This window comes from Engystomops pustulosus, chromosome 6, assembly GCF_040894005.1.
Source record: "Engystomops pustulosus chromosome 6, aEngPut4.maternal, whole genome shotgun sequence".
In the NCBI taxonomy this organism is placed as follows: Eukaryota; Metazoa; Chordata; class Amphibia; order Anura; family Leptodactylidae; genus Engystomops; species Engystomops pustulosus.
This window is the reverse complement of record NC_092416.1, coordinates 149,210,041-149,226,246: the sequence shown is the minus strand read 5'-3', so window position 1 is coordinate 149,226,246 and position 16,206 is coordinate 149,210,041. Positions and strand designations below refer to the sequence as shown.

Genomic DNA, 16,206 nt, shown 5'->3' with positions numbered 1-16,206 from the left:
TCAGCAGGGGACTGGAGTGACTATAAAGCTTGTCACAAGTCATGACTCTGGCTTTGCACGGTGTTGTAAACGTAGAACTACTGCGAGTACATCAGATTAATACGAGAGGTGGAAATAGTCCTGTGAGACTTTTTAGCAGGGACAAGTCTCAAAAAGCCTCAATGTAACTACTTTGAGACTTTTTTAAACCAAAAAAGCCCAGGAAAACCACTGAGTAATAACCCCCTAAGTAACTGAATGGCAAGTCAAGAAACTTTTCTGTAAATGAAACAGATTTAGGCTATTTTCCCAGGGAATGGAGCGGTACGTTGCAGCACCGCTCCGTAGCATTCTGTGCGCCCATAGTTGGCCCATCGGGGACATATATATACGGCTGCTGTATATACGTCCCCCAATGGTCGTGTAAATGTAGCCTTAGAAATGTGAGGCTAGTTCAGATTTCAGTGGTTGTGATTTACCAATACTCTGGTAATTGAGGAGATTTGGATAGATTCCTGAATATAGATATAAGATGGGAACTCACGTTTATGGCAGGTTTCTCCTTTGTAACCAGTCATGTCACAGTAGCAGAAAAAGTCATCCCAGGATTGGTAGCATCTCCCCCCATGTTCACATAGATTTGGCCTGCATCTGTAGTTGACAAGACCCAATAGATAAATAAATTTGACACATATCAATATTTTATGTAAGAAATTGTATGTATGTAATCAATGGGTAATCAATTTTTCACATCAAAAACTCCTACTTTATGGTGTGTCTGAAAATCAGTACAGAACGCATGCTGTCCTTGATTTTCACTGAACCTTTGATGATTGTGTGAATAGTCACCAAGAGTGCAGCAAAAATAAAACTGTTGTTTATCCCAAAATCCAGCAATAAGTTCTAACTACCTGTCAGCAATTGCACAGACATTAAACATGACTTCTGAGAACCTCCCCAGCCACCCCAGCTGCATACGATGAAAGTCCACCGGCTGGCCGTCCACATTTATCAGTTGCATGCAGCCATGAAATGCTGTTTGGTTGGAATAGCAGCCAGAGCCCGCCGCTGGTTTGGGACAACCTGGGAGAAGAGAATAATATTGGTAGTGAAATAATATCTAGAATTTTGAAAAAAATTAGGAGTTTTGTTTCTTGATTATCTGTTTCAATAATATTCAATGAAACAATATATGTATGCTTCACATAGTGTAAGAGATTCCTTGTACATGAAGCAGACATGGATTGGTAATTTTGGCAAAAAATACAACAAGCTGTATCCCCTTCAGAATGCAACACATTACAAAAATTACAGCTATGTCTTAGCCTACCTGTACAAGAACATTGCTTGTGGCCGGTGTGTCATTGGCGTGTTCCACTCACGTGCTGATGATAGTATAAAATGACTACCAAGTGGCAAAGACAGGTAGGAATAGGGCCACGCAATAATTTGCAGCCCAGGCAGTCACCTCGCCCTCAATGCCATAGAAAAGCAATGCAAACGCCCCCCGGGGTGTTTTAGGATGTTTAAATGTAAGACATTTAAATGCAAGAGCATGTGATCTGTAAATGCTTACAGATCACATGCTCTTCAATGGAAACATATATGTGATCAGCCTGAGCTCTGCCCCCAGGTGTTTTCATTGCGTTTGTAAATGCAATACAGACACCACATGTGGGTGCACCCTTATTGGGGACACACCATTCTTCAGTCACTTGGGCATTGCCACAAACGCCACTCAGGCCTCCTCCTGCAGTCCCAGCCACAACACATTCTTGGTTGTCTGAGCCTGCAGGGTGAGTGAGAAGGTGTGGACAGGGCTGGTTATCTACTGTGATACCCTCATTTCTTCCTGTCATCCAGGATGGATGCTACAAAGAAAATTTTAATTTTTTAACTTATTGGCATACTCAGGGCTGAGACAGAGCAGTTACAAATAAGCTACTGCTTAAATTTCCATGTTGCCACTTTACAATAAATACGTTTTGCTTCTAGTTTGGGCACTCGGTATATAAAAGGTTTGCCATAACTGCACTCGGAGAAATAAGCCTACTAAACACCAAATTTGATTGCTTGACCTCTGTGGTGCTAGAGCCTGGGTTCTCCAGAGGATCCTCTGCTGGTATGGTGGGCCAATCCAACCCTGAAAATGCCCTTACAATCCACAGACTCTGGCACCAAACACTTTATCAATGACTTACCCCGCACTGTACAACAAGTAGCATCAGGATTTAAAATGCCTGCTGTTTGGAACAATATATTAATAATAATTCTTTATATAGCACGCACAGATTACTAGAGATGAGCGAACATACTCGTCCGAGCTTGATGCTCGATCGAGCATTAGTGTACTCGTAACTGCTCGTTGCTCGGACGAGTATTTCGCCCGCTCGAGAAAATGGCAGCTCCCGCCGTTTTGCTTTTTGGCGGCCAGAAACAGAGCCAATCACAAGCCAGGAGACTCTGCACTCCACCCAGCATGACGTGGTACCCTTACACGTCGATAGCAGTGGTTGGCTGGCCAGATCAGGTGACCCTGGGATAGACTAGCCGCTGCCCGCGCTGCTCGGATCATTCTGTGTCTGGATGCCGCTAGGGAGAGAGCTGCTGCTGGTCAGGGAAAGCGTTAGGGTGTTCTATTAGCTTACTGTTAGGCAGGAGTGATTATACAACAACCCAACAGCCCTTCTTAGGGCTACCATAACGTTATATTTTTTTTTTTATTTGCTTGTGGCTGGGCTTGCTGGCACTAGTAGTGCAGCTAGTACCATATTGTGAGGAATTAGCAGGGGGACTTGCTACCGTTGTGTTTAGCTCTTAGTGACACGCATATCCACCTCAAACACCAAAGTGGGAAAATTTATTAGGGGTTTGATTTCAATTAGGCACAGTCTGCCATTTCCTTTTTTATTTTACGTTTATTTTTTTCATAACTCAGCGTCATCTCATCTGGCATAGTAGTGTGCTTTAATACTTGGCTAGAAAATAGCCATAGCAATAGGATAGCATCGTTTGGTTTTAAAAACTAAAAAACACACAAAAAAAAAAAACACAAAAAAAAGTTAAAAAAAAATTTAAGTTATAACTCTCATTTTCAAAATGTTTAACCCGAGGGCTAGGGGTAGAGGACGAGGGCGGGGACGTGGGCGTCCAACTACTGCAGGGGTCAGAGGCCGTGGTCCTGGGCGGGGTGAGACACCACCTGCTTATGAGGGAGCAGGGGAACGCCGCAGAGCTACACTCCCTAGGTTCATGTCTGAAGTTACTGGGACTCGTGGTAGAGCACTGTTGAGGCCAGAACAGTGCGAACAGGTGATGTCGTGGATTGCCGACAATGCTTCGAGCAATTTGTCCACCAGTCAGTCTTCCGCGCAGTCCACCCATGTCACCGAAATCGGCACTCCTCCAGCTCCTGCACCTCAGCCTCCTCCCCCCCAGTCTGCCCCCTCCCAGCAAAATTTGCCATTTGAACCGGCATACTCTGAGAAACTGTTTTCTGGACCCTTCCCACAGTCACAAACCACTTGTCCGGTTGCTGATGAGCAATTTTCCGATGCCCAGGTTTTCCACCAGTCGCAGTCTGTGGGTGATGATGACCTTGTTGACGTACTGGAAGAAGTGTGTAAAGAGGTGTCCGACGATGAGGAGACACGGTTGTCAGACAGTGGTGAAGTTGTTGTCAGGGCAGGAAGTCCGAGGGGGGAGCAGACTGAGGGTTCGGAGGATGATGAGGTGACAGACCCAAGCTGGGTTGAGAGGCCGGGTGAACACAGTGCTTCTGAGACGGAGGAGAGTCCTCCACCAGAACAGGTTGGAAGAGGCAGTGGTGGGGCCAGACGGAGAGGCAGGGCCAGAGCTGGTGCATCAGCGCCAAATGTGTCAACTAGTGAAGCTCCCGTGGCGAGGGCTCCTGCGGCGAGGGCTAGATTTTCAGAAGTCTGGAGGTTCTTTAAGGAAACACCGGATGACCGACGGACTGTGGTGTGCCACATTTGCCAAACCAGGATCAGCAGGGGTTCCACCACTACTAGCTTAACTACCACCAGTATGCGCAGGCATATGAATGCTAAACACCCCACTCAGTGGCAACAAGCGCGTTCACCTCCGGCCGTGCACACCACTGCTCCTTCCCCTGTGTCAGCTGATAGTCAGCCCCCTGCCCAGGACCCTGCCACAAAAACCCCATCGTCGCCTCCACGATCCTCCACAGCATCCACCAGCGTTCAGCTCTCCATACCCCAGACGCTGGAGCGGAAACGCAAATATAGTGCAACCCACCCGCACGCCCAAGCCCTTAATGTGCACATCTCCAGATTGCTAAGCCTGGAGATGCTGCCCTATAGGCTAGTAGAGACCGAGGCCTTTTGCAGCCTCATGGCGGCGGCCGCCCCTCGGTATTCGGTCCCCAGCCGCCACTACTTTTCCCGATGTGCCGTCCCAGCCCTGCACCAGCACGTGTCAGACAACATAATCCGTGCCCTGACCAACGCCGTTTCTGACAAGGTCCACCTGACCACGGACACGTGGACGAGTGCTGCCGGGCAGGGCCACTATATATTGCTGACGGCACATTGGGTTAACTTGGTGGAGGCTGGGACCGAGTCTGACCCTGCGGCTGGTCATATACTGCCGACGCCGAGGATTTCGGGGCCTACCTCGGTCCAGGTGTTTCAGGCCTACTATGCCTCCTCCTCCTCCCACCCCTCCTCCACCTCCTCCTCCTCCGAATTACCATCCGTGGGCATGGCGCCATCAGTCGGTAGCTCTAGGCACAGCAGCAGTGCCGTCGCTAAGCGACAGCAGGCGGTGCTCAAACTGCTGAGCCTAGGTGATAAAAGGCACACCGCCCAAGAGCTATTACAGGGCATTCCACATCAAACTTGTTAACTTTGTCGCCACCGTGCTGTGTAAGCCACAAAATATACTGGAAAACTTTTTTCATTTACGGATATTATTTCAGCGCTTCTTGCGCAGATGTTTACATTCCCCTCACCCGCCATATCCCAAACTTATAAGAACGCTACTACACTTGATCTTATACAAAAGGTTCTTAGAAGTGCTGTTTGGGGAGTAGCCTAGAGACAGGGGCTTGGATTGGCGAAAGCTCGCCTGGCAGCGGAGCGCCAGCTCCATGCCAAGATCCAACTAACATAGTTTTAACTGCAGCACCTTTAATCTACTACTAGTTCACTGCCTCCATACATGGTCCCCTTATCAAACGAGCTGTGTCAGGCAGAATTTTGGGTTGTTTTCATGGCTTCCATGTTAACTTTGTCGCCACCCTGCTGTGTAATCCACAAAATATACTGGCAAACTTTTATCATTTACCGATATTATTTCAGCGCTTCTTGCGCATCTGTTTACATTCCCCTCACCCGCCATAACCTAAACTTATAAGAACGCTACTACACTTGATCTTATACAAAAGATTCTTAGAAGTGCTGTTTGGGGAGTAGCCTAGAGACAGGGGCTTGGATTGGCGAAAGCTCGCCTGGCAGCGGAGCGCCAGCTCCATGCCAAGATCCAACTAACATAGTTTTAACTGCAGCACCTTTAATCTACTACTAGTTCACTGCCTCCATACATGGTCCCCTTATCAAACGAGCTGTGTCAGGCAGAATTTTGGGTTGTTTTCATGGCTTCCATGTTAACTTTGTCGCCACCCTGCTGTGTAATCCACAAAATATACTGGCAAACTTTTATCATGTACCGATATTATTTGAGCGCTTCTTGCTCACCTCCTTTGGTTCCTCTCTGCCACCCATTGGTTTGAAGCCTGAGTCCATTTAGGGTATGTCGCCATGCCACTCTCTAGCCTGCCGCTGCTGCCGCTGCCTCTGCATGCCGTCCCCTATAGTGTCAGGGTCAATTATTGGATGTTTTACATGCTATCTAGCTTCATTCTGTCACTCTGTCATGGCCATGCTGTTGCCCATAATTTTGGCATAATGGTGCGTTTAAGCAGCCTCAGAGGCATCCATGCATGCTGCCCCTGCTGTTTCCTGTCCATTTCCGTGGTGTTTCCATCCTTTTCTGAGGTTCCCAGGTGTTTGGCCAAGCTTCCCTGTGCAGAGCCTTGGTCCCCTTGAAAAATGCTCGAGTCTCCCATTGACTTCAATGGGGCTCGTTACTCGAAACGAGCACTCGAGCATCGGGAAAAGTTTGTCTCGAATAACGAGTACCCGAGCATTTTAGTGCTCGCTCATCTCTACAGATTACGCAGCGCTGCACAGAGCTGTCCCAAATGGGGCTCACAATCTAATCAACCTACCAGTATGTTTTGGAGTGTGGCAGGAAACCAGAGGACCTGGAGGAAACCCACGCAAACACGGAGAGAACATACAAACTCTTTGCAGATGTTTACCCAGGTCCCCAGTGCTGCAAGGCTGTAATGCTAACCACCAAGCCACCGTGGTGCCCAAATATAAAGAAAAAAACAAAACGTGGACACATCCAGACCCTTCAAAGTTTCTGTGATTTTTTTGTATTAATACTGAAATAATTCACTTAATGAGTAATATACTGACACCACACTTAGTGAGACTGCACGCTGCATACTAACAAGATGCCAAATCATTGCGTAGATGAAACTAGACAGCAGATTTCACATCCGTAATGCAACTGCGAGAAATGTCTGTCACAGGTCTAGTGAAAAGCCGGTGAATAGAAGCACTTCTGACCGAGGGAGATAAAAAAAAACCCATCAGGATTTTATTAAAAGATAAAGGTCAAATACCACAATCTGATATTTCGTAAGTAAAATGTAATGTGCACTCTGTCTCCTCATTCATGTATTAATCATTACTTTGCCAATAACTCTTAATGCAGGAGAACATGCTCATCATTTACCAAAAAGGGGGTGTTTCTACAATCAGGTTTTCTGAGGTTACTTTACTTAGGATGTGTTCAAACTTGGCATTTGCACAAATGCAATACAAACACTGAAATGCACAAAGTACACAGTGCTTGTTGCCAACTGCCCGTGTTTCACTGGAAACGCAGTTGAGATCACTGGTCAATGGGGCACATTTACTAAGGGTCCGAATCACATTTTTCCGGAATTTTTCCGATTTGCGCCGAATTGCCCCCGGATTTTAAAGCACAAGATCGGATTGTGGCGCATTGGCTTTCACGCGATAGAAATCGGGGGCGTGGTCGTCGGAAAACCTGACGGATTCGGAAAAAACGCGGAATTTAAAAAAGAATTTGTGTTGCAAGAATAGCACTCAAATACACCGAGACGTAGGAGGTGAACTCTGGTGAACTCCGGCGGACTTCAGCGCAGCAGCGACACCTAGTGGACATCGGGCGCATGACCTTGGTGAATCCCAGCAGAACCCTAATCAGCGCCGGAGAACGCGCCGCTGGATCGCGACTGGACCGGGTAAGTAAATCTGCCCCATTGTGTTTGTAAACATGATGCAAATGCCATGTATCAACTACTACAGAACTAGACTGAAAGCATAATTAAAGTCCTGTCCCCCATTGGTAGGCAGTTACTCCTTGCATCATATCTAAATAAGATATTTGGAGTCCCTTCCCTGGGGAAGTGTTCAGACATGAAATGCACCAGCAGCTTGTCCATGAAACAAACAAATCAATCTTTATTATATGTAATCACTCTTTGGGCAATAGTTCAACTTAAGCTGCATTCACATGAACGTATGGGGGGGGGGGGCGTATATATGGCCGGTGTATATATGTCCCCCATACAGTTCAATGGGAGCGGTATGGTGCAGCACATATCTTTCTATGGAATATGGCACCGTGTGCTTTTTATTTTTATGGGGAGGGGCGGTGGTGAGCAGGGCTCTCCCCCTCCTCCTCTCCCCGGTGCCGATGTATGCCCGCCTTACTACAGTATGGCCTTAGACAGGATCTTTCCTCAGAATCTTTTCAGATGTCTTCACAGACAGATGTGTTCCCAGTAAGTTATTCTACACTTTTAAAATGAAGTGACTGCTGCTAGTGTGATAGACCTTGCATGTCTCATAATATGTGACTGTTACTGGTGACACAGACCCTGCAAGTCTTACTATAGGTGACTGCTGCTAGTGAGATAGACCCTGCATGTCTGATAATATGTGACTGTAACTAGTGACACAGACCCTGCACGTCTAATAATCAGTGACAGCACTTAGTGAGAATTTGATCTTGAAATTGTCTTCACTTTCACTGTAATAAAGTAAGAAACTACACATAAAACAACATAAAACTGATAGAGGGTGGTGACACACATGGCGTTTTTAGTCCGTTTTTGGGCCGTTTTTAGTTAGTGCGTTTTCTGACGGTAAAAAATGCATGTGTTAAAAAACGCATGTGTTTTTGAAAAACGCATGCAATTTTTGAAAATGCATGTGTTTTTGACAGGTTTGACCAATTGTCTTAATTCAAACTGGTCAAAACCGCTTGCGTTTTCAAAAACGCATGCTTAAAGATGATGGGGCAGATTTACTTACCCGGTCCATTCGTGATCCAGTGGCGCGTTTTCTGTGGTGGATTCGGGTCTGGCCGGGATTCACTAAGGCAGTTCCTCCGACGTCTACCAGGTGTCGCTGCTGCGCTGAAGAGCATCGGAACGCACTGGAGTTCACGAGCCATCCTGGATGAAGGAAAGCACGTGTCGAGCGACACTTTTTTTTTTAAATGCAGCGTTTTTTCCAAATACGTCGGGTTTTTTCACGGCCACGCGAAACCCCGGGGCAATACAGGGAAAATCGGCGCAAAACGGAAAAATTCGGTTAACCTGTCGCAAAAACGCGAATCGGGCCCTTAGTAAATGTCCCCCGATGTCTCTCAAGCTTTTTCCATCTAAAAAACAGTAAAACTGTATTCCTGATTGTCAGAGATTTACCAATGTAAACTGAAGAAAGTTTTGTGACGTTTGCAACATTTTTGCAACATCAATTACTTAAAGGGTATCTACCACCAGGATGAATGACTGTATGCAAATGAGCATGAGGGGCTCCAGACTCCATAAACACCCATGTGTCACACGGTGTGAATATTCACCGAAATGCCCTTTTACATGCAGAAATTTGTGTCAGGTATAATGCAGCCACGAGACAAATTAGTTGTGTGCAAGACATATGTGGTGTAGACACTTCTTATGTACCTGTGCAAGCAGTTTGGACTGAAAAGAACATGCAAAGTCCGACAGAAAACTGGCGCACGGAGCTTTGTAAATTTGCCCCAATGACGGTCATGAACTGTCATTGTTACACCTGTTTCGTTAAGATGTTTCACTTGTAAATTAAGGAAAAAAAAACAAAAAAAAACCCCTCAATCACACGGTTAGGTACATTGCTGTTGCAGCCTCTGTCTAAAGGTAGAGACAGGTGGTGGATTGCGCTGGAAGTAAGGAGAGAAGTAAATAAGATGTCCACCATTAAAGCTGTGTGAGGTTGTTTTTTGCAGAAGGAGCAGTAGTTATTACCTGATTGATTTTGTATGTCGCTTAATGGATTTTGCTCAGTGTACTTTGGATATGCATATATTAAGCTGTTCGTTCTACTTATTTAAATTTTTAACTCTACTACTGATTGACTTCTATTGAGTCAAGGAATGTGTACCTCCAAAATAATAAGTATCTCCTGACCGAAGCTGGAACTGGTAGTTGATTTTGAACTGTGCGCCTTCATCTTCATCAATTATAACCACAGCGGAGTTCTCCCTGGCCACCAAGGACACAGAGTGCCAGAAGCCATCATTTAGCCGGTAGCCTGAAAGAAAAATCATATTTACAAACTTTGATGCATCTGCTGAGCTGTGGAATCAACTATACAGAAATCCATAAATTCTATAAAGATTCATATTGCTAGGCTTGAAGTGGCCTGCTTACAAGAGGCCGGAAATTGGAATTCCTGACCAGCCCTAACTGTTCAACCATGTGGACTTGCCAGCAGTCCCACGTAATTGCCAGGATTGTCCTGAGTTTTCACAGACGGCAGCAAGTTTGCCTTGTCTTGTAATCTCTGGCAATTACCTGAATGTCCCTGGTTGAGCACAGCAGTTTTCACACATTGGGGGATATTTATCATACGCTGGTGCTCGTGCGCCAGCGTATGATCGCCCCGCCGCTGCAAAATCTGCCTCTTGATGTATCGGGCTGCCAGCAGCGCAGCGTTTATCCTACGCCAGGCAGGGCCTGGCATAGAAAAAAAACGCAGCCGGCAACTTCTCACGTATGAAAAGGCGCCGGCTGCAGCGAGTGCGCAGGCGCGGGGACAGTAACGCCCCGCGCCGGCCCACTCCCGTCCGGACACCCCCCCCCCCTCGGCCGGCCGCGCCCCCCCTTCACGCCCCTTCACGCCCCACTGGCGTGAAGGTGGCGGATTGGGGAAAATAATCGCAAAAGCTAGCAATAAGCTAGCATTTGCGATTATTTCAGGGCCTCTGTGCCACTGGCGGTGCGCAGAGGTCCTGATAAATATGCCCCATTGGGTCTCATTTACTAAGGGGCCGAATCGCCAGGTTTCCTGAATTTTACCGTTTTGCGCAGTTTTTTCCCTGTCGCATAGGTGCCGGCTTGCATGCAACGGAAATCGGGGGTGTGGCCGTGAGAAAACCTGACGGATTCACTTACATGCACCGGGAAGAAGAAGGTGAACTCTGGCGGACCTCGGCGCAGCAGCGACACCTACTGCATATCGGGCGTATTAGTGAATCCGGGCCAGACGCGAATCCACGTCGGACAACGCGCCGCGGGATTGTGAATGGACCGGGTAAGTAAATGTGCCCCATATGAATTGAATTCTAAAATGCAATTCAAGCACATTGGGGGGATTTGCTGCTAAACACAGACCTAAACGCTTGCGTTTCGGAACTAGCAGCAGATTTTCTGACTTGTTTAGCAACAAATCATTCATTGCCAGTTTCCAAATACAAGCATTTAGTTCTTAACTGTGTTTGGGTGTAACTTCTCCCAGCTTGAATTTGCATATAAAGTACAAAGTGTGAACGTGGTTTTATGGGGGAAGTGTCTTTTAAAAGCACCTGACCCCTATAACACTGAGAGATTCTTCTTTTTTTTACTGGAAACAAAAGCTACACTAGTATTGGTGGCCAATATTAATGGGATCAAAAGTTTTAATATTGGGCTCAAAGTTTTTTATATATAAAATAAAATGGGATCGTTGCTAAATAGTAAAGGAATATAGATGTTAGAAAAAAAAATATAGAAATTTAATATAGAAATATTAGATGTACTACTTACCAGCAGCAAACACCAGCTTCTTTCTGTGTGGCTGGGAAATGGTCACATTGATTTGACCTTCGCTTAGAGCCATTTCCAATGATCCCATAGAACCAGCAAAGTTGGTGAACATCAGAAGACCAATGGTGTCCCATGTCCGAAATTTAAAGCTCACCATCACTTTCAGATTGGCAGGAACTCCCGGAACCATTAGATAGTTGTTTATACCAGCAAATGTGACAGGAACATAGGGCATCTCAATACATGAGAAACGAACCCTGCCCTGTGAAGTGATCCAGATAATTTTCATTGTATTAATTTTTTATATTGCCAACATATTCTGCAACATTGTATAGAGATTATCAACACACATATCGGGTCCTCTGCTTCTCCAGCCACAATGAACATGCGCTTGAGAACTCAAGAGTAGAGATGAACAGACCGAACTTATAGTTCGGGTGTGACCAGTGTAACCCTGATATTGGCAGATGTGCAGCCCCTCCAGCAAAATTAACGCCCCTACCTACTAGCCATGGCTGTGATTGGCCTGGGGTGTCCTGCAATAGGTTTGGGTCATGTGGGACACACCTGAACCACTGACGCAAACTTAATGTTCAGGTCCACTCATCCCTACACAAGAGGAGTCTCAGTGGTTGAACCAAACCTGAACCCTACTAGTATTATCTTTATGTCCACCTATTCCTGGAGGCAGTAAGTTATACAGATTTGGGGTTCTAAACCTCAATTGTATAATGGTATACTGGTAATTTAGTTTAGTGGTTCCCTTGAAATAAACTTTACACAGTACTTTATTCATGCATATTCATTTCCGTAATATTCAAAATGTACAAAAGACAAACTGCATAAAGGCAGAGAATTATTGATTCAGCCTGGAATTCATTAGCACTTTTGCTTCTGAGTGTAAAAGTAGCTGCAGGCATCTGTAAACTAATTATCACCCCCCTCCATCGCCTCTCATACAGGACAACTTGCCTCATCCCAAATTAACGTCATCAATGTACGGTATAAGGGACTTTTTAGTTACAGCAGTTTATAGATATACCACTACACTGAACCCATTTACTTTATGATGTTTTTCTGAATTTTTAAATGATACAAGTTGTGTTAATTTATTTGAATATGTTTGTTTTAATTTTTTTTTTTGGGGGGGGGGTGCACAATGAGAATAAACAGACCGTGATCAAAACATCTATGAGAGATAAAAATTTTTGTTTTCTTTTTCACATTAAATGGGTTTTCCACTAATATATGATCAGTGAGGGGCCAAAACCCAACTATCACAAAGATTACCTGTAACAGATAACATAGGGGCTCATTTACTAAGGGTCCGTCGGATGCATTTTTGTCGGGTTTCCCAACAATTTCAGTTTTGCATCGAATTGCCCTGGGATTTTGGCGCACGCGATCGGATTTTGGCGCATCGGCGCCGGCTTGCACGCAACAGAAATCGGGGGGCGGCCCGTCAGACAACCCGACGGATTCGGAGAACGTGCGGGATTTAACAATTAGAAATGTGTCGCAAGACAAGCACTTACATACACCGGGAAGAAGCAGGGGAACTCCGGCGGACTGCGGTGCAGAAGCGACGGATGCAGGAACTTGGGCGCTACGTGAATCGCGCCGGACCCAAATCCTCGTTGGACAACGCACCGCGTGATCGCGACAGGACCGGGTAAGTAAATCTGCCCCATAGAGTCGAAAACAAGGTCCAGCATAGCCTGACACCATCACTATAGATGAACAAACCCATAGTTTTAGTTTAGCGGAGCTTGGTGTCGAGACCACAATGACAGATATTATTGCCTACCCATAGAAAATTCATGGAGAACCCCTTTGATCACCATCGTTCTGCCAACTGAAAAAAAGTCTTCTGAATAAGCCTTAAACGAGCTTTCAAAAAGCAGAGTCGGGTGTCATTAGGTTACAAGATGCAGGGGCATTAATGTGATATTGTGTTGACAACTGATGTGACAGGTATTATGTGGGCAAATATAGCAATCAATACAAATATTGGCCTGCCATCACATTAGCTGACTCTTGTTTTCAACAAATCCATGTTATACCCAAATTCAGACTTACCACAAAGCGAATAGATGATTTATTCCTCCTCGCCAGGTCAGCAATGTGCACATTATTAAAGACGATGTTCTCCAGGCAGCCACGAAAGTTCTGCTTGTAAGTGATGGGCTTTCCTTCATGTAAAATGCCAGCAAAAAATATCTGCAAAAACACAAACATCCTAAAATATACATGTATACAATTTATCACAGCCTGGCAATGGCACTTATATAGATCACTGGGGCATATTTCCTATTAAATAAATTGGCATACATGTTTAACAACACAGTTTCTGTGTTGTATGGGGTAGGGCATGTTGGGCTGGAATAACAGTGTCACACCGTGACTTTAAAAGGCTTGAATCTTCTGGACACATATTTCTGTAATAAATAAGACCCCTGCCATAGAGATTCCTTTAGAGCCAGAGTGGAGAGCTCCACACATCTGGCATTTCTCATTCATCCATCAAATGTTACATTCAAAGGGCAACATACAGTGGGTATGGAAAGTATTCAGACCCCTTTAACGTTTTCATGCTTTGTTTTATTGCAACTAGTTGGTGAAATCCAAAAAGTAATTTTTTTGCTTATTAATATACTCTGTCTATTTGCTGTCTGCTGTCTATTTCCTTCTGATCATCCTTGAGATGGTTCTACTCCTTCATTGGAGTCCAACTGTGTTAAATTAAACTGATTGGACTTGATTTTAAAAGGCACACAATTGTCTGTACAAAGACCTCACAACTCACATTGCATGTCAGAGCACATGAGAATTATGTGGTCTAAGGAACTGCCCAAGGAGCTCATAGACAGAATTGTGCCAAGGTACAGATCTGGTCACGGTTACAGAAAAAATTCTGCAGCACTCAAGGTTCCTAAGAGCACAGAGGTCTCCATAATACTTAAATGGAAGACGTTTGGGACTAGGGACCTAAGGAGAGCGCTCATGCATATTACAGGAATGGGGGGACTAGAATACAATGACAGATTACTAAACTTTGGCTTATTCAGCTTAGAAAAAAGATGCCTGCGGGGAGACCCCATTACAATGGCCAGTACAAGGATCTCTCGACAGATCTCTGTATACCTAGGCCTGTGGCCAGGAAAAGGGGACATCCCCTACACCTAGAGTAGCGGAGGTACTACCGTAACTCTTTACTGTAAGAGCAGTGGAGACTATGGAACTGTCTGCCGCAGGAGGTTGTTATGGAGGATTCTTTGTACACGGATGCCTTTCTTAAAAACAAAAATAAACACCTCACTGGTGGACTTTATTTTGACTTGGTATTGAGAAAATTATCCTTATGAAATTAGAATAAATGGTCTATGACTGGGCTCATGTTGTAACAAAATTTAAAAACAGCCCCACCATTTATTCTATATGCCCACCTGTATTACAGTATAAGACTATCCTAGTAGCACCAAAATGTATTATGAAACATCAATAATACCATGAAATGTAAAGAGTACTACCTCTTTATCCAGATCCAGCTGGTCAAAATGGCCTTTTAGTCGTAATCTCTGTGTCTCACCATCCAATGTTATGTTGAGGTTTTTTAAATTTCGACGGATATTTACTGAGTGCCAGTGCTGATCATCTAACAGGCTTCCCAGTGTGGCAACTGTATGGCTATCTATGGGGTGGAGAGGGCTGTTTCCTATAAGGAGTGGGAATTACAGAAAGAAATCATAAAGAAACATTTAATGGAAATGGAGATTCTGTCATTGCCTATTACAGAAGACAGTACTATTAGGCATTGTACATACCTAAACTAATTCGGAAGATCAACTGCGCCTTATGAAGCTCCAATGTAATGTAATCTCCCTGAGAGCCTTCTGCATGCATCAGCAAACCTTCCTTCTCCAAGGTCTTAAAATTGAAAGAAATGTCATCTTCTAAAGTCCGATTGGTCTTTCTTCTGAATTGATAGGAGATAAGGTCGTCCCCATCAAAAGATAGGACATCATGGTCTGAGGATTTGAAGAAAATTGTGAACACATGCAAATTTAAGTAGGTTACTAAGAGAGCTATTAAGTTTTTCAGAGGAATAAATATTGATGTATGCTTAACTCATAGTAGATAAACTTTAAAAAAAAAAGGTCCTTCGCCTACAACCTATGATCCTACAGTGTTGATTGAGAGGAATGCAACAATTGATGCCATTTGGCCCATAGTAGTGACAAATTCCTTACCAACCCCATAGAACTCCTTGCATCATCATATTTTTTTTCCCGATAACCTATGATCAGTGAATAAAGTTTTTATCTTGGCATCAAAAAGAAAACTTACTGCTTTCACAGCCATAAAGTCCAACCCTAAGACCAATCTTTCCCCTAGGATTCCAAGCTACAGGAATAAAACGAATATATCGAGCCTTGATTGGGTAGTGGAGACGATGTTCTGTCACCCCTGATGAATTGACATTGCCGAAGAATGTCTGGTGAAACAAAAACACAGAAGAAAAAAAATGACGACATTCAGTAATCTAAGTATTTTAGTATAACGCACCATATATAAGCCGCGTTAGTGAATTCTCAGTACACGTTGATGTACTTAATTTATTCACAAGATCTCCAGTATTAAAAAGGGAGACAGCAATTATCCCATAGCTGTAACCTATGGTAACATCCATGCTGGCGACATCATCTGTTTGTGAAGTACAACTAAGGATGCGCTGATTGTGTCATTGTGTTTCACTCTGTAATTGCTTGTGTGAACACTGGTTTATGCTTGTTGCTAACTTGATTGATTTGCAACACACCCATCAGTCTCTGCACCAGTTCATCAATAGGTAACCCACTGTTATTGAAATACTTTTCCTTCACTCACAATACTCCTTTGGTTGTCTTGCTTAGATTTCAGATCAAATGCCTTGATAGGGGTGGGATTCTGAAATGGCATAAGAAGTCTGTCTGCCCTAAGCTTTTTTTTTCCTGCTACAGACTTAGTTCAGA

At 44.6% G+C, this 16,206-nt stretch overlaps 1 protein-coding gene across 1 annotated transcript in view; it reads right to left on the bottom strand.

The window, feature by feature from the left end:
• Window positions 1–16,206, bottom strand: part of CNTNAP1 (contactin associated protein 1) — a 65,351-nt gene that overhangs the window by 26,342 nt on the left and 22,803 nt on the right. The window contains exons 4-11 of the mRNA XM_072111744.1: window positions 15,542–15,689; window positions 15,019–15,222; window positions 14,725–14,909; window positions 13,274–13,414; window positions 11,195–11,456; window positions 9,552–9,701; window positions 891–1,062; window positions 524–630 (exon numbers count right to left, since the gene is read on the bottom strand). Of these exons, the coding sequence (XP_071967845.1) occupies window positions 524–630; window positions 891–1,062; window positions 9,552–9,701; window positions 11,195–11,456; window positions 13,274–13,414; window positions 14,725–14,909; window positions 15,019–15,222; window positions 15,542–15,689 (1,369 nt within the window). The remainder of the gene's footprint in view (window positions 1–523; window positions 631–890; window positions 1,063–9,551; window positions 9,702–11,194; window positions 11,457–13,273; window positions 13,415–14,724; window positions 14,910–15,018; window positions 15,223–15,541; window positions 15,690–16,206) is intronic.